Below are 18,211 nucleotides of genomic sequence, written 5' to 3'. Positions count from 1 at the left end.
GAGTAATTCATAGCTTCCAGTGGTGTACATTCAGCCAAATGATGAAAATAAAAATGTAAGCTGTGAGAAGGGCTTATGCATCTCTGAGAGACACAGTACGGGCCACTGTTCCCATTGGAAAATGAAGCCCGGACTTGTTAGCCTAAGTTGTGCCTCCTTAGAGTTCCTAACATAGCTAAAAAATGAACAATATAATTTTATTTCCACATGAAGAAAATTACCCTGGCTTCAGACTCATCCTGAAAATAATCCTCCACTCAACTTTTTCTCCTTTAAGACAATAATAACAAGGGGCCTGCCAGATGGCTTAGCAGACTAAAGCACTTGCTTAGGCAGGTGCAGGGATGGGGTTTGATTTCCAGCATGCTGTGTCAGCCATGCCCCTGGGGCACGCTGAGATGGTAATTGAGACTGGGCATGGTGGCGCACACCTGTAATCCCAGCACTTGGGAGGCTGAAAACAGGAGAATCATTATGAGTCCGCTCTGTGCAGTGAGACCCTATAGACCCTGTTCTAAACACATTAAAAAGAAAAAAAAAAAAGACAATAAGATCATAGGTGTCAGGTAAGTTTCTAATGGGCTTTGCCCTACAAAGTGAAGGCGACCAGCCACAAGTTTTTCAAGACTACTTGAGCATAAAATCTAAAAAGATTTGAAAGCCATTGATTTTAATGTTAGACACACATTAAAGTCACCCTGATTTTATTTTATTTTTTAATCTGTATTTAGGACAGGGTCTACAAAGTCTACAGGATCTACAGGTCTCACTACGTAGGTCACACTCATAGTGTTTCTCCTGTCTCAGCCTCCCCAGTGCTGGGATTACAGGCCTGCGCCGCCGTGCCCAGTCTCAGTGGCTGGCTCAGGGTCCCTGGGGAGGGACCGGCACAGCATGTGGTGCTGGGGATCGAACCCTGGTCCCTGCACTTGCCTAAGCAGGTGCTTAGTCCAAAGAAATAGAATTTTAAAAATTGATTTTCAGAAAGATTTTTTAAAACTACATTCCAACCAACAGTACATGGAGTGGGTAACTATTCTGCCCATTTTTTATGTTCACAGCTTTTACTGTTTCTTCCCTTCAATTGACATGTACTATCTGTACTCTGTATGCCCTGCATTACAACTTGATGTTTGTATATGATGTGTACTGATCAAATCAAGGTGGTGGGCTATGTTCTTTATCTACTTAGCTTCTTAAGGGGTTTTTATCATGAAGAAATGTCGAATTCTGTTGAATCAGGAGCGTTAACTGTTCATACAGCTGCCACAGCCTTCGTTCTGCTCTGCTGCCATCTTTGGTCTTCGTGCTACATGAGGTCTCTCTGCTCCACCTCAGGTCTCCTGGGGTTCTCTGTCCTCTTGCTGAGTTCCAGTGCTTGACTTCAGCCACTGACTACAAAATAACGTGAATCGTTTTTGTTGTTCTTGGTGGTGGAGGTGAGCACCCTATTTGGATAACTTCTATCTGGCACTTTGGAGTCCAGTTTTATTGCCTTCTCCCCTTCTCTTGGAGTGTCTGGTAAATCAGTGTACTAGTCCACCACTGTCACTGTAACAAAACACTTAAGGCTTGGTATGTATAAAGAAAAGGTTTTGCTCAAAATTTCATTTAATTCAAAATATACATTTTCCTCAAAATTTTAAAGGCTGTATGTCCAAGATTTGGCAGCTTTATCTGTTCATAGGGAGGTCACTCCTGGCTGCATCCCTACATGGTGGAGGAGAGGAAGAGCTGCATGGGGAAGGGGCCAGGCCCGCAGAGTGGCATCTGTTAATAACAACCAACTCTCAGCAGGACTCACCCGTAAGGTCTGCATAATCATCCTGGTGTTAGGCACCGCTTCTTCAAGATTCTACCACCACAGTTGCCATGTTGAGGACCAAACCTCCCGCACATGCACCTGGGGGACAAATCCCATCTAACCCATGGGAATCACCAACACTCTACTGACCTCTTCTTTCCCAGCATCCCCTCAGATGCATCTCTTTTTGGTCATTCTACAATCTTCATACCTCATGACTAGGATTTAGTAATAATTGTTCTTTCATTTCAATTTCCTTCCTAACTCCTACACTGACTATTTTTTCTGTCTTCCAAAAATATTGCTTTGCCTATGTCAGTGTCCCCTGAAGAATCGGTGCTGGCTCCTTGGTCCCCATTGGATTGAAATTCCATGCGTGGGCATCAAAAGTGCAAAACAATTGGCTGTACTTCTTTTGTCCACTCCTCTCACTGTTTAATACAGGCCTTGCAGCTCCTTAGTCTACTGTGTGTATCACGCTTCACACAGACCGCACAGACTCCACCCCTACATTCTGTCTGCATTGTTCTCGCAGCCAGGAATGTCAGCACTCTTCACTGTCAGTTAGGCCCCAGCACAAGCTGAATAAACTGACTTGAAGACTTACCAGTGCCTCACAGTAACATCTTTCTTCTCTGAATCTACTGCACTGTAGAATTGAATACTCACATACAAACACATAGGCCTGCCTGTACCTACATAAATATGCAATGGGGATGAATGCATGTCCTCGCTTACTCAATTAAACAAGCATATTTTAAGAATCTACCATGTTTCTGTTAGGAACTACATAAGTATGTGCTAAATGTGATAAAAATAAAAGTGGTTATTGCCTTTAAAAAAATCCCCCATGGACTCAAGTATGGAAATAGAGCCTGAAAACGTAACACTGTTCTCATGTATATAAACCTTCATAAACTGCCGATACCTATTGACTCACCGACCTGCATGGCTGATGTATGATGAAATCTTCATACACTGTATGTAGAAACACCTTTCCAGTCCATGTCTGCACAATCTTATGCCTTTCAAGGCTAAGTGTCGCATATCTCTGAAGTCCTATTGAATCTGTTTTTAAAAAATGCCACTTGATGCAGCAGCAAGCACTCTGTGAGGTAAAGACAAGTCAGCACCATAGCAAAGTGCTGCTGGCTTGGGGCTGATAGCATGGGGTGCTTCAGCATGCATCGGACAGTGCCAGAGCTGCAGCAGCCTGCACGGGAGCCACCAGGAGAAGCAGGCGAGGTCTTCGCACCATGACCATCTCCACCCTAAAGTACCTTGCTCAGGTTAAGCAATACATGCTGTAGGCTTTTGCAGAATCATCGCAGCGTTTGGCCCCCTCCATCACTCCTCTTTGCCACTGTTTTGCTAGGCAGTAGGGATTATCTCAATTTCATTTTATATTTCTATAGTTACTACTGCTTGTCATTGTTCAGTGGACATACCATTCAACTCGCAATTTGTCTGTCCAATATTTATGATGCCAGATAATGGAAGCAAGAAAGCGATAACTTCCTGCTATGAACACTGGATTAGCGATAATCCCTGTTTCAAAAATAATACTGGAGTGTTTGATTTCCTTTCAGCAGTAATCTATTTATTATTTTTATTATTATTAAGGTGTTATTTTAGGTGATGTTTTGTTTTCTTGTACATACTGACTTATCTTCAAAATTTATACATTAATATACATCATCTTTATGATCATAGAAATGAGTAAACATGATTTTAAATGTGTGACTTCTCCACACAGCTTTTTGCAAGTAGAAGGGTAGGACCCCTGGTGAGCCAGTGCTTCTGATGAATAGCACGGCCTTTCACATAAATGGTCAACTCTTGAGTCCACGCTGCTTGCCACACTCCACTAAATGCACTTCCCCAAGCCCCCGGATCTCATAATGATGTATCCTTGTTTCCAGAGACTTGGAAGGTGAGGTGTGCAGCCCATCTGCTTGTTGCATCTGTCCCTGTGACTTACTGTTGTTGCCCAGTCTGCTTAACTACTCTTTCCTAATATTCCTCAGGCCCGTCTCTCCCTCATTATGTTCATGACCTCATCAACCAGGGCCTAAAATTTAACAAGAGCATTCTGGATAGTTTATTTAAACTCACTCACTATCTCAAATCCTGAGTGGCTACTTCCAATGTCTTTCTAACAAACCTAGCTCTCGTTTGTGGAACCCATGCTTTCTCCCCACTAGCTATCGAGTTAACAAAAATTCTCTAAACAAGAAAGCAAAACTGTCAGCTCAAGGGCCCTACCTGTCCAGTCTTCCTTTTCTGCTCATGAATGTCATCATGTCCTTGTACCACTGTGCATATCATCTACATACCGCATACTTCTGGAATTTTTAAGTGTCACTCTATCACATAGAATATTTAAACTTCTCAGTGATTCCATACCCTGCTCTGATAATAAAAACATCAAGATTCTTGTCCCTAGTAAACTGTGAGCACACACTCCTGCCTTAGAATCAGTAGTTTTTCCTCTTTTCTACATTCCTGGTGTATTTGAGTCTATGGCACTAATCTAGCACTTGCCTCTCTCTGAGCATCCTTTCTCTCCCTCCCACCAATCACCTCCCATGATTTGTTAATTATCTATTTAAGTAACACAAATGCCCACTTGTGTACACATGGTTTAGGGAGATATGCCTGCATCTTCTGCTGCATAAGCATATGATGAGATCCGCAGACATGTGCATACATGTGCATGGATATGTTTAATCACTACCACAGCATCAGGCACCTTAATATAATAAAATCTATACTTTGAAAATTTTAGAAGTTGCTTGGTTCAGATATATAACCAATTTTGGCAAGATCAGACTTAGAATAAACGAACCTTTGTAAGTACTATGAACTTTAGGTGACAGTGGGCGAATGCCAGTAAAAAATGTTTTCCTAACTCTGAGACTGTGAGTGTACAGAGCACGTGCAGATGTCTCCGAGGTTACAATGGCTGGACTTACGATGTTCTGCTTTATGATCAGGTAAGCATCATTCACCTTCAGTAGTAACCTCCCCTTGAAGGCTTGCCTTTACCTGAGCTAGAGATGTGCAATCTGGTCCTCTCTTCTAGTGCTGGGTGGCAGCAGCCAGCCCCAGCCCCAGTCAGCCACATCATCATGAGGGTAAACAGCTAATATTCAGCATGCCCTGCTGCAGGCATGTTGTGGGTAAGTGACATTCAATAAATTCAATAAAGAGGCAATTAACACTTCTTACATAAAAGGCTTTGTGTTAGGTGATTTTCCCCAATACCAGGCTCATGGAATTGTTCTAAGTGTGTTTAAAGGAGGATAGGCTAACCTGTGATTCTTAGGTAGGTTAGCTGTATTACAAGCATTTCTGACAAGGTATGTTCAGCTCATGATGGATGGATCTACCAGGATATGAAACCCCATCATACATTGAGGAATAGCTCTATTAATTGGCACTGTGCTTTGGCCTTAGCTAGCCTCAACTGTACACTTGTCTTAAATATAAGTATGCATATATTAAACAATTGCCAAACAGAATCTGTTGCCCTACTCACACACACACACACACACACACACACAGAGTGAACAGCAGGTTCAATAAGTTCAGTTGTTCTAGAGAGATCGGTATTATCAATAGCCACAATGTCAGAGTTGTTCTTACTAACATTCTAGTTGACTTCAGCTCCAATATGATCCTGAAAGTCCACAATGGAAAATGGACTTTGTCAGCAAGACCTTTCCCTGACACTTTGTTGGACTTATACGTCCTGCTCACTTATTGGCCAACTTCTTGGGATTCTCTTTCCCCTGTGACCCTCTCACCTGGAGGCTCTTTTTTTCTGCCACAGAATTTATACCACAACCTGGAGATATGGGGTAGATATATCTACTACACACGTTCTATGAACACATTATTGTCCACCATTCCTTAGGCCACACATTCTGCAATAAAAAGGGCAAGGCCTTTTGTGCACTCTGAACCTCATGCACATTGGGCAGCGTCTGTAAGGCACTATGCAAATATTCACAGATACTCAGGAGATGTAAGGAAGGGATCAGGAAATGTAAACCGCAGCCAGCAAGTACTCACTGAATGAATGCGTAAAGGACTGCAAGTCAGCAGCAGAATGACAGACACACAGCACTACACAGCATCGTTCTTATGTCTGAGCACAGCGCAAATGTGGCGTTGCACATAAACAGAGATGTGCTGTCTCGTCTGTGCGAACTTATGATTAAGCCTCTGAGAAGTATTTAACCTCCTAGATTTCACCTCTCCATAGTGTGGTACCTTCAGGTCATTCAGTACACCATGTTAGATGTGCATTCCATAAGGGACGAGAAACTCATGGTTTTAAAAAAGGCATCTAGCCCTTCTGACCATGGCCACTAGTCAACAGGACATTGTATATGGAGAAGGCATTTGCAAAAGTGACCCTATGGTGCCTACTGAGATTATCTTGGAAGCTAAATTAGTAATGCAATTTTCTAGAAAAGCATGGCCTCAAAAAGAGAAGCAAAATTGTTTTTAAAAGTGTATCATTTAAATTATTAAGACAGATAATTCATAATGATAAAATATGGACAGTTCGGTAAACATACAGCCGATTTTCAGTTTGGGAGCTACTTCTTTTTGATTCTTTACATTGTCCATTGTCCCCTGTTCATATGATCTTTCTTCACACACAAAATATGATCAATAGCAACACAGTGTGATTTACTGAGTTGTGACAACTCTGGGAGTTGGTCTGTGTCTCTCAGTAGTGTCTTGGGAGTTTCCTTATCTGTTTGCTGTGTCAATCTCTTGGCCTTTGAGTGATTTGTAACACAAAGCACAGTATGGGGATTGTACCAGCGAAATTACCAAAGTACTGCCTTATATCCTGGTTTTAGGGTTTCTTTTCTTTTTGTGCCTGAGCAGAGCTAATGGTAAAAAGACAATTCAATGACAGAGATGCAGATTAAAATTTAAGTAGCCTTTCTGGACATATCGAGTCATAAATCATCTGGCTATCAGAGTATTTCTATAACTTGTCATTTGCTAAGCATCAAACAATCTTACTGTACATTTTTTTTCCTGTATTTTTTAGGGAAGGGTCTACAGGGTGCTCAGGGTCTCGCTACTAGACTGGACTCATAGTGATCCGCCTGTTTACAGCTTCCCAAGAGCTAGGGTTACAGGTGTGCACCACCACACCCAGTCTCAATTGCCATCTCAGTGCACCCTGGGGGTGGGCCAGCATTGCAGGCCCGGGGATCAAACCCCCAGCCCTTGTGTCTGCTTGCAGGCACTTTAATCTGCTGAGCTATTTGGCCCAGAATTAGTTATTTTTTTAATTAACATTTTATAAGGAATCAGCTTTTTTTATTTTAGGGAAGGGTCTACAGGATATTCAGGGTCTCACAACTGGATCAGACTCGTAGTGATCCACCTGTTTACATCCTCCCAAGAGCTGGTATTACAGGTGCACACCACCATGCTCAGTCTCAATCACCATCTCAGCATGCCCTGGGAGTGGGGACTTATTGTACAATTGACTATTATATTTCTTTATTATTTTTATTTCTGCACAGCACTGAGTACAGTAATGTGTACTAGATATTTAAAAGTTACATGTTAGTTGAATATCAAGATTTTACTTACTGGTTGTATTTTAAACCATAGTTTATAGAAAATAATGAGATTTGTCCATGTTTTAGCCATAAAGTTTAGATGAAAAGGAAAAATTGGGTCCAGTAACTGGAGAGAGGTATAAAGTATTTTTTAAAAAGATTTTCATCTGAGTTTAAAAGACTAAATGGGACTATACCCCAAAAGAGACATGGACATTAAAACCTTCATCTTGTAAATAATCTGACAATATGCTTGGGCAGGGAAGTTGGCTCATAAATCCTGAGTCATAGCAGATACTGAAATCCTATAACTGCTTACATTCCAATCCTAAAAAGGGAGATATTATGCCAGTTTGTTTGGAAGGCAAACTTTATCCACTGTCTGCTTATTTTGTTAAAAACAAAAACAGAGTTCTTTTTGTTAAAATTCTGGAAAAAAGCTAACTCCACATGACAGTAAGCATCTCAAATGTCAAGAGGAAGAAACTGCTTTAAATATGTTTTGTATTATAAGAAACAATTGTAAAATAGTATACACAAAGCATGGGTTATTCTAGTCCTTGAAAGTCATGTACATGCATATAGGTATGCATATTATACACGCATACATAGATTCATGTTTTACCTGGGTTTGCTTGCTTGCTTTCTTTTCTTTCTTTCTTTCTTTCTTTCTTTCTTTCTTTCTTTCTTTCTTTCTTTCTTTCTTTCTTTCTTTCTGTATTTCAGGGCAGGGTCTACAGGGTGTTCAGGGTCTCACTACTAGATCAGACTCATAGTGATCTGCCTGTTTACAGCCTCCCAAGAGCTGGGGTTACAGACATGCACCACCACACCCAGTCTCAATTGGTCTGAGTGTGCCCCAGGGGCAGGGCCAGCACAGCAGGCCAGGGATCGAACCTCAGGCCCCTGCGCCTACTTGCAGGTGCTTCAATCCTCTGAGCTATTTGACCAGTCTTCTTTTTCTTTTATGTATTTATTATACAATCTATAGGGTTCACTACACAGATTGGGCTCATAGTAATCCTCCTGCTTTCAGCCTCCCAAGCACTGGGATTACAGGCACACGCCACCATGCCCAGTGTCAAGTGCAGTCTCAGCACACCCCAGGGGCGGGGCCGGCACGGCAGGCCAGGTATCAAACCCCTGACCCCTGTGTCTGCCTCGCAGGCAATTTGATCTGCTGAGCTATCTGGCCGGCCCTTTACCTGGGTTCTTTTGAGTTACTTTTGCCATCCTCCTGCACAGATATTTAAGTTTAATACTAACACAACCCTTCTTCCTACCACCACACATAGCTCCAGAGAGGGAAGAGCTCTAAAAGCATGACTTGTCCTTGCCAGGCAGGTGCTATGCCACTGAGCTACACCCCAGGCTTTGTTTCACATTTTAAAGACCTTTTTAATGTCTGGCTTAGCAGAAGACTGCTGGATTATAATATCTGTGTCTACATTTAGTCCATTGTGATTTTGTGACATATATGTTTATAGAGTATATCAAAAGCCAGTATTACACAAATAAGTAGTTAGAAGGAACAATCTTCATTTCTATATAGACACATAATAGTCATAGGTATCTTTAAGGAGGCATATGGTATTTTGATTCAATATGTAGTGGATCACACTGGGTGGTGATCAACTTAGAGTAGTTAATATATGAATCACCTTAAGCCTTGATAATTTCAAATGTCTTTCTTCTATTTTGAGGTGTATAGTACATTATTAACTGTATTCACCTTGCATGCCACTGGACAACTGAACTCGTTTAGAAGGGGTGCTGCTTTAGTCTCTGTTATGCTGGTGTCTCCCTACGCCCCAAAGCCTCACACAGTACAGGTAGGAAGTTGCAAAGGTGGCTGGCTAGGGGATGTAAGTGTGGATGAAGCGGGTGATGCTGGGATTAAGGGTGTGGTGATGGAAGGCCCATCCTGGGGGTGGGTGGCAGTCAACAGGCTCACGGCCTGTACAGAGTGCACAGGGAGACAAGGCGGACAGGGGCTGCTGCCGCTCGGCTGCTATGTGGTGTCCCTCCGTCTTGGTGCCCTGCCTCGAAAGCATCCAGCTATGGATTGAATCCTTCACAAACTCTGAGATGAAATAAGCCCTTCTTCATTTAACTCTGGGTGCTGGGCATTTGGTCTCAGCGATGAGGAAACCAACTAAGACAGTATCGATTTATTTTGGAGATGCTTTTTGGAGATGCTTTGATACTGCACCAAAACTTAGAAGTTATAGCTTCTTAGCCGCAGCTGCACTATAGAATCTGAAGCTGCACCCCGGCTACATGTACACTGTTACATTAAAATCCACTCATGTATGATTATTTTAACACTCTGCCTTGGTTGTTTAGAAAATTCCAGTTCAATGAGTTGCACAGGTCTCCTAAATGTCGGTGCATTTCTTTATGCAGTATCACAACATCACATTTGGTAGTGTCACTACTGATTTAATGAAAACAGTCTAAGTAGCGGGAAAAATGTAAGGCTATGGCAAAACATCTCCAATGGTTTTTTTTTGCGGAACTGGGCATCGAACTCAGGCCCTTGTGCTTGCCAGGGAAGCGCTTATTCCTCTGAGCCATCTCCCCGGCCCCCTCCAAAAATTTTTGATACTTAAAATTTTATTATTGGTCACTAGAGCACATGAACTACACTGTAACTGGGAGCCAGGGGCAGAGACACTGATGTCATCTGGAATTTGGGTGGCAGCTTCACAGCAGAGCTCTTACTCGCCAGACACCTTCACGTCCCTGTGTGACTGTGACTTCTGCACACTAAGGCAGTGACTGGAGGCAGTGCGGTCACCTGGAGCCTGGCGTGACTGCCTCGTCCTCTCTTAGCATCCCTCCTGGTGCTGGTTCGAAAGATAACGGGGTTCAATAGTATGGCTAACCCAGGAGGTGGGAGTAGCCAGAGCCCTGAATTGATGCATGGAGAGCAACTCACTGACACCAGCTAATATAACAATCAGAAGTGGAGTTAAAAGTAGGCAGAAATGATGGGGGAGTACATGTAACTGTTTTGTCCAAGTTCCTACATTTTAAGTGAAATGGGAGAAGATTAAGTAGGTAATATTCTGATAATTTAAGGATGCAGTTTATAATCATGAAAGCAATTTAAAAATACTTAAAAACATTCAGTTAACCAAAAGAAGATAGGAAAGGAGAATTAAAGAACAAACAATAAATGGGATAAAACAGAAAGCCAATTGGAACACAGTAGGAGCAAAACCAGCTACACCAATAATCATGTTAAATGTAAATTATCACTCCACTGATAAAGAAAATATTGTCAAAATAATTAAAAACAAGACTCACTCAAGAGCGTTTGCAAGATGTGCACACTAAATATAAAGAGGAAAACTGAGTGTGAATAAAACAAAGGGAAAAGGCACACCACGAAAACCACAAGCATATGAAATTTTAAGTGGCTTTTTAAGATCTGACAAAAAAGCTCAGGGAAGGAGAATTACCACAGATGAAAAGGGAACTTTTATAATGATTAAGTGGAAAGTTTACTATTAAAGGTGTATGTTTCCAATAGTTTAAAATGTATATAGCGAAAATAACAATTATAAGGAGAAATAGATAATTCCACAATGATAAAAGATTTTTATATTCTCGCTCAGTAACACAATGATTAAATGAATATAAGACCAGACATACAACTAGGGCTAGCCAACTTTTCCTGTAACGGGTCAGACAGTGTTTTAAGATATTCAGGTCACACAATACTTACACTATGAAAGACAAATTCTAAGCTCATAGGGTGTGCACAGACACACTGCAGGCCAGATATGACCCACAGACTATAGCGTGCTGACCCTCGATACAGATTTGAATAACACTTTCAAATCACCTTTTGAGTTGGGATTTACAAGCAACTGCAGACATGCATTCTTATCAAGGGAATGGCCACCGTCATAGACCACATGCTGGACTATAAAATGGTTCTCAATACAAATACATTGCAAAAGGCTGCACAGAGTATTTCTTGGACCATGATAGCTTTAAAATTATGAATCAGTAATTATAAGATAGAAAAGTCCCCCTAATATTTCAAAATTAAACAACATCCATCTAAAGACCTATAGGTTGAAGTAGACGCTATGGAAAGTAGAAAATACTTAGAATTAAAAGACAAAATGTATCATATCTAAATTGGTAGAAAATAGTTAAATTGATGCTAGGGAAAATTAAATACTGATATGGAAAATAGAAAAAACAAAATTATAAAAATCAGACAAAATGAGAGTACGTGTTGGTTAAAGGACATACAAGAGCTCTTTATGCTATTTGTATCACTTTTCTGCAAGTTAAATCTTTTTAAGAAATTAAAAGCCCCTGCAATGTCTTAATTTTGTACTTAATACCTGTGATGGTCAAAAGTAAAAATAGATGTACAAAAATAAATAAGGAAGTGGACAACCTCTCCTTCCATTCTAAATCACTTTAAAGATCCCCCAAATAGCAAATATGTATGAAAAACTAAAAAATTACTAATGCTTACATAGGCAAACAAGAATTTTATGTAACTACAATTGATAATTTTAAGACAACAGTGGGTAAAACCAAGCTTGAACAGTGACTCTATAAATACAAAGTGCCTAAATCTGAAAAGCAGAAATTAATGCATTAAATAATTTTAGAATCCTAAGTTAACTGTTATGCTTTGTGTCTAGATGTCCCCTAAAGCCTCATGCAGTCATGGGGCAGCTTCTGGAGTTTGTGATTCTAGATCCAGTGCTGGGATTATGGGTGTGAGTGCTACACTCAACCTGGGGCAGATAATCAGCATGCAAATGTAAGGAGGGGAAAGAGGCTAGGTAGCTGCTGCAGCTGCTGCTCCTTCTTTTGCTCACTGCTATTTTCTGCTGCCATGAACTGCTGCCCTCTGCCATGTGCCACTCTGCCTTGGAGCCAGCCTAGCATGAACTGAAACCTCCAATAGCTGTGAGCTAAATAAACTTTTCATCCTTAATTTTGGGTGTCAGGTGTTTTGTCTCAGCAACAAGAAAATAGTTACTGAGACAGAATTGGTACCAGGAGTGGGGCTGTTGATGTGACTATAAGCCTGACCATGTAGATTATAAGCCTTTGGGAATGGCTTGTGGGAAGAAATAGGAAGGGTTCAGAGATATCGCCTATAAGAGAAGCACTGGAACACCTTTGGCTATTCTGTATGGAATATCCTGGTCAGAGCTCAGAAGACCAGAAGGCTGACAGAAATCCTGCCTTTAAAGACCAGGCTGGGGAGGTTTCTGCTGGGAAGAAGGACTGCATTGGTTGTTAGACTCCAGACAATATGTGTTATGACTTGGTGGAAAGTTTGTTTGCATTTTGCTCCTGTCCAGATATTTTATCTGAGATTGATTAATCATGGCAGACCGATTAATCTCACAAAAAATATTTCAAGGTAGCTGAATGTTGAGGCAGTGGCATGGCTATTGTTGGGGGCTTTTAGTTATATTTATGTTGAAAATCAAGAGCAAAGAACCCAACAGGATGATTTAAAATGTGAGTTTGGCCAGAAAGCTGTGGACTGCAAACATAGAGCTGAGGGGATCTCCCTTGCTGAGAAGGAACAAAAGAATGGAAATAATGGCTTCAGGACAACACAGGAGGCAGCAGGTCTCCACCTTTTGCAGCCTCAGAATTACAAGGGTGCGGTACTTTGCTTTGAAGAGAAAGCTGCAGAGCACCATGTTCCAGAATGGTAGCAGCATAGAGAATTTGTTCCTCAGAACCAGGTTCAGAGTGTTCAGAAATCTAGGCACACAAACCCTATAGTCAAGAGAGAATAAAACCTGGCTACTGCTCCTGCTGGCAGCAAACTGTGGCATCATCCATGTGGCAGTGGTTTTAGGTACATGCAAATGCAAGAGTTACAAGGTTAAAAAGGTTCCACATAGATTTCAGAAGAAGACCTGGGAGGCCAGGCAGTGTGCTCCTGGAGGGCAGTGTATGAAGCTTTGAGTGAGAAGCCTACAGTGCAGTGGAAAGCCCAGAAGTTTGGAAAAGCCAGGAATGAGGCAAGCTGCAAGGAGGAAGCAAAGCCACACAGCTACACAAGCTACAACCAGCAGAAGTGCCAAAGAGGTGGAGCCACATAGAGCTCACAACTTGCCACAAATTGCTTCAGATGTTCCACATGTAGCTATCGGACTTAATGTTTACCCTTCTGGATTTTGGACTTGCTTTGGTCCCAGTGTTTCGTATCCTGATGTGTGTACCTTTTGGAATGATATTTATCTTGTGCCATTGAACGTTGGATGTGTTTAACTTTTCATTTATACAGAGCCTCACAGCTAAGAGTTTACCTTAGATCTTGGAGAGACTTGGGACTTGAACTCTTCAGCAGTGCTGAAACCGTTATGACTTTGGCAACTCTTAGAGATAGACTAAAATGCCTTTTGCACAAGGGATGTGCATGAGTCTTTGGGGGTCAGGAGCAGAATGTTAAGGTTTGTTTCTAGTTGTTCCCCCAAAGCCCCATGCAGTCCCTTGGACAGTTTCTAGAGTATGTGATTAATTCCTGGTCCAAGGCAGGGACTATGGGTGTGAGTGCTATCCCCGCCACTGGGGTGGGTAATCTGCATTACAATCTAAGGAAGGGAGAGAGACTAGCTGGCAGGTGCAGCTTCTGCCATCCCTTTTGCCTTTCCTCTTTGCTGTCTTCTGCTACCATGAAAGGCTGCCCTCTGCCATGTGCCACTCTGCCTAGGAAGCAGCTGGGTATGGACTGTTACCCCCACTGACTATGAACCAAATAAACTTTTCCTTCCTTAATGTTGGGTGTTGAGTATTTTGTCCCAGCAAGGAGAGAAAAGTAACTGAGATATTAACTAAAGAAGAGGTTTAAGGAGAGTAGGGTATCTCCTTTTCTTTGCTGGCCGATCTCAAGGAACACACTGGAAAGGTGTGTCCCTGTACACTAGTGGCTTTCCCTTTGCTTGCACATTGGAATCACCAGAGGAGCTTTAGAAGATACTCTAGATTCAGATTTAGTCAGTCAGAAATGAGGTCTGACCATCAGATCCGTGTTTGGCACTGGATATACAGTTTAGACAGGAGGGAAATAAGTTTCCTTATAAAGCTTATTAGTGAAAAGTAACTAAGGCGTTTGGCTCTAGTACAGAAATTTGGCTTGGAGCTCAAGGAACAGCAGAGAATACAAAAACATATCCCAGTAAATTGATACTTCAAATTTGTCTGTTAGTTAGTGATTTAATAAATGAACCATTAGAAGAAAACACCATGTAGGAAAATAGCCATCCTCTCATTACAAAATAAGTTCTAAATGGACTGAAGAATTAAATCAAACATGGAGATAAAGAAAAAGGAAAATGATACAGGCAGGTATTATTATGATAGGTTTAAGTCTGGACAAAAATGCCACAAAGGTGAAATGATAAAGCAAACAGAATCTAAAATGCTAAATAAAAATGTTAAACCTATTGCTACCAAAACACATTATCTAGTTAGCAAAACCACTAAAAGTGAGAATATCTACAGTGTCCATAGAAACACAAAGCTCCTAAAAATGAATATAAGATATTGTAATAGGCAAACAGTAAAAGGATTTAAGTATGTACCACTATTATAACACCCAATAAATCAACTGTTATTTAAAGAGCCTCATAAGAAAGCTGTTAAAAAATAATGACTAATAGGTAACCTAAGAGTTGTGGCTTCTGCTGTTCCTAAACATCGTACTTACTGGTTGATATGCGCTCCTGACTGCTTTCGATTTTCTCCTGCTCTGATTTTGCAGCTGCCTTCCTGCTACCATGTATGGTGGTCGAAGAGAGGTTTTCCAGTTTCCAGTTGGCCCAAAAGCCTTTCTGAGGTTTTAGTCCTGTTAACATAAAATCTACATTTAGTTGGAGAAATCAGGATTTTGAAAGTATCTTTTAATTTTCAAAACACTTTGTTTGACATATATTACCTTTCTAACAAAAAAGTGTGTTTTTGTTACCTTTAGCCTAAGTAAGAGTAGGTAAATCATTTAATCACTCTAAAAATCTGAACTCTTGGCCTTAAAACAAGAATTATGTAAATTCTTTTGAGTTCTTCAGACTTCATTCAAATAAATGCTAAAGTGCTCAGTAAATAGGAAAGAACTGGAGAAATGAGCTAGCATTGGCATCATCAGTACTTCGCATTGGTGGACTCCTAAATGAAACCAGTATTTTCTCAATGATCCATGTTTATTGAGCTAGTATTGTTATCATCAGTTTTGCTATGCACTGAAATACTCATAACTGAAGCCAGTATTTCCTCAGTGATCAGTGTTTATTGAGGCTGATTTGACAGATTTCACTACTGAATTAGAATTTCCCAGCTATTTTTAGATACAGCTGCCACCTCTGTAGCATCAGCTGCCACTAGATCAAATTTTCAGAGGACTTCAGTTGAATTCACTTGAGTGTGCCTACAATAGCCTATATTTAAAATACAGAGTACTTACAGGAAATCTGATGTGTGGCAAGGCCAACACATTAGCAGGTTGTCATTGGGGTGTGCTACTCCACAGGAGGTGTACAGGGAGCCCCTGTGCCAGCCAGGAGGCAAGGGAACAGGGCAAAGATATGGGCAGCAGACTTCCCTGTTTTCCTTGGGAACTTTTTTTTTGGGTGGGGGACTGGGGATCAAACTCAGGACTTTGTGCTTGCAGGCAGGCACTGATGTGCTGAGCTATCTCCCCAGTCCCAGGAACATATTCTTTTAAATTCTGTAGTAAAAGAACTATAATTAAAGGGTAGAAAAACTCAAATATATCTATCTATCTATCTATCTATCTATCTATCTATCTATCTATCTCTATCTATCTATCTATCTATCTATCTATCTATCAGTGTCCACAGCACAGGCCTTTATGGAGTGACCAGAGAGACAGAGAGGGAGCCCAGGAAGTGTGGTGGCTCTAGGCTCCAGGGCATAGGCTGGCTCACTGTGGCAGCTGTGATGCATGAGGTGTGGGCATCGCAGGGCCGCAACAGCGCTAAGCCCTATAACGCAGCTCTGCGCAGAGACAGCAGTTCCAACATCTGATGCACATGTGACTTTCCTGGGCCGGCACAACTGGGACTCTTCCTTGAAGCAGGTGTACAACAGGACCTTCCTCTTCAGCAGATCCACACAGCAATGACTGCCGGTTAAATCCACTGTGGAACCAACAGCAGAGTCCTCTGTAGAGCAGGCGACTGAGGCCTCTGCTCATGAACGCTAAGGCTCAGTTCCTCTGGGGGCTACAGGGCGTCGGCGGCTGCTGTGAGGCCTCTGACATCCTCCACAGCAAAGACTGTCAGGGTCCTTTCTGGAGCAGGCCACAGGAGACTGCCGTGGAACCTGCCACATGCCTGGTCTTGAGCGCCTCCACCTCATTTATTCCTGGCCATCTCCAGAGAGTTCTCACTTGCTAATCTCTCAGTGATCTTTTCTTTGTGGTTATTTTATTTTTTGCTCCACTGTGTTGCTGTGGGTTCCTAATTGAATTTTTGAGCCCACGCTAGGTATGTTTTCACTCACGGTTGGCTAATTGTTCTCCTTGGTGGCGGTGGCAGCAGGGGATGATGGCTATCTCCTACTCTGCCATCTTGCTCACATCGTGTCTCATCCCTTCCTTTGGAGGGACACCATTCATACTCACTCATGTGACCTCACTCCTTAACCATGATTATTTCTTTAAAGGTCTCATCATCAAATGAGGTCACATTAGAAGGTATAATAGGTGACAGGATTTCACATATAAATTTGGAGGGAAACACAACTCAGTGCATAACTGACACATCTGAAAATTTTCTGCTCTTCACAGCAGCTTACAATATTTATCTTCCACATGTAACATATATTCCTGCATATATATTGATTTTAATTCTGTGACAACCCAGTGTTCTATAGTTTCACTGCTTATAAAATTATTTGGCTTCTACAATTAGTAACTAACCAACTTTGATAACAATTTTTAGAATAAGTATTTTTTAAAAAACATAGACATGGATATGTCTGTATCAGTGTATAAAAATTATCAATAGTTTGAAGAAGGTAAATGAAATACTACAATTCCATAGCTTTAGAAACCAAAATATTTAGTATTTAAATACTATATTCATACCTGACAACCAAAGGAAAATATTATTTCCAAGATCTTCTTTAAATTGGTCATTAAACAGGTGATCAGATTCTGGAAATGCTTCCAGGAATGTTGCATAGATAGCTTGTGTCAAACAATCAGGATACACCTACCAAACGGAGCCAGATCAATTTCTATTCTGTATAGCATAACTATCTAAGAAATTATTACTTTGTAAATGTATGTATTTCTAATAGTTTTCATTTAACCATTTTATTATTCTTTGTTATTGCGAGGGGCATGAATAAAGACGAGTTGAAGCTCAGGTCAATATGATTACTGGCATTTTGTGAAAAAACTTAATATGCAAGAAGACAAAGTGACAATTAAGATAGCTTTTTAAAAGATAGTTTGATGATTTCATTTAACCTGTTACTATTAGCCTCATTAAGAAAATGATATATGAGTCAAAAATGTTATAAATAACAAGAGCTTATGTAGTTGGGTTTACATATTGTGATCAGCATGGTTTAAATACTAAAGTCATAATCAGATATCACCAAATAAATGGCACTCCCTTTATCTCACAAGCTTTCAAATTTCTAAACAAGTTCATCTCAGGAGGGACTAAACAATAAATGGATATCATATTTTTACATTAAAGACAAATTTAGGGCCAGCCAAATAGCTCAGTGGATTAAAATGCCTGCAAGCAGGCGCAGGGGCCAGGGTTCAATC

At 41.0% G+C, this 18,211-nt stretch overlaps 1 protein-coding gene across 1 annotated transcript in view; it reads right to left on the bottom strand.

Annotated features, from left to right (window-relative positions):
• Positions 1 to 18,211, bottom strand: part of Fam227b (family with sequence similarity 227 member B) — a 201,536-nt gene that overhangs the window by 139,246 nt on the left and 44,079 nt on the right. Inside the window, exons 11-12 of the mRNA XM_023724063.1 lie at positions 17,516 to 17,642; positions 15,119 to 15,256 (exon numbers count right to left, since the gene is read on the bottom strand). Of these exons, the coding sequence (XP_023579831.1) occupies positions 15,119 to 15,256; positions 17,516 to 17,642 (265 nt within the window). The remainder of the gene's footprint in view (positions 1 to 15,118; positions 15,257 to 17,515; positions 17,643 to 18,211) is intronic.

This window comes from Octodon degus, unplaced genomic scaffold (genome assembly GCF_000260255.1).
Source record: "Octodon degus isolate 3935 unplaced genomic scaffold, OctDeg1.0 scaffold00105, whole genome shotgun sequence".
NCBI lineage: Eukaryota > Metazoa > Chordata > Mammalia > Rodentia > Octodontidae > Octodon > Octodon degus.
The sequence above is the reverse complement of the archived record's forward strand: the minus strand, read 5'-3'. Positions and strand labels throughout refer to the sequence as shown.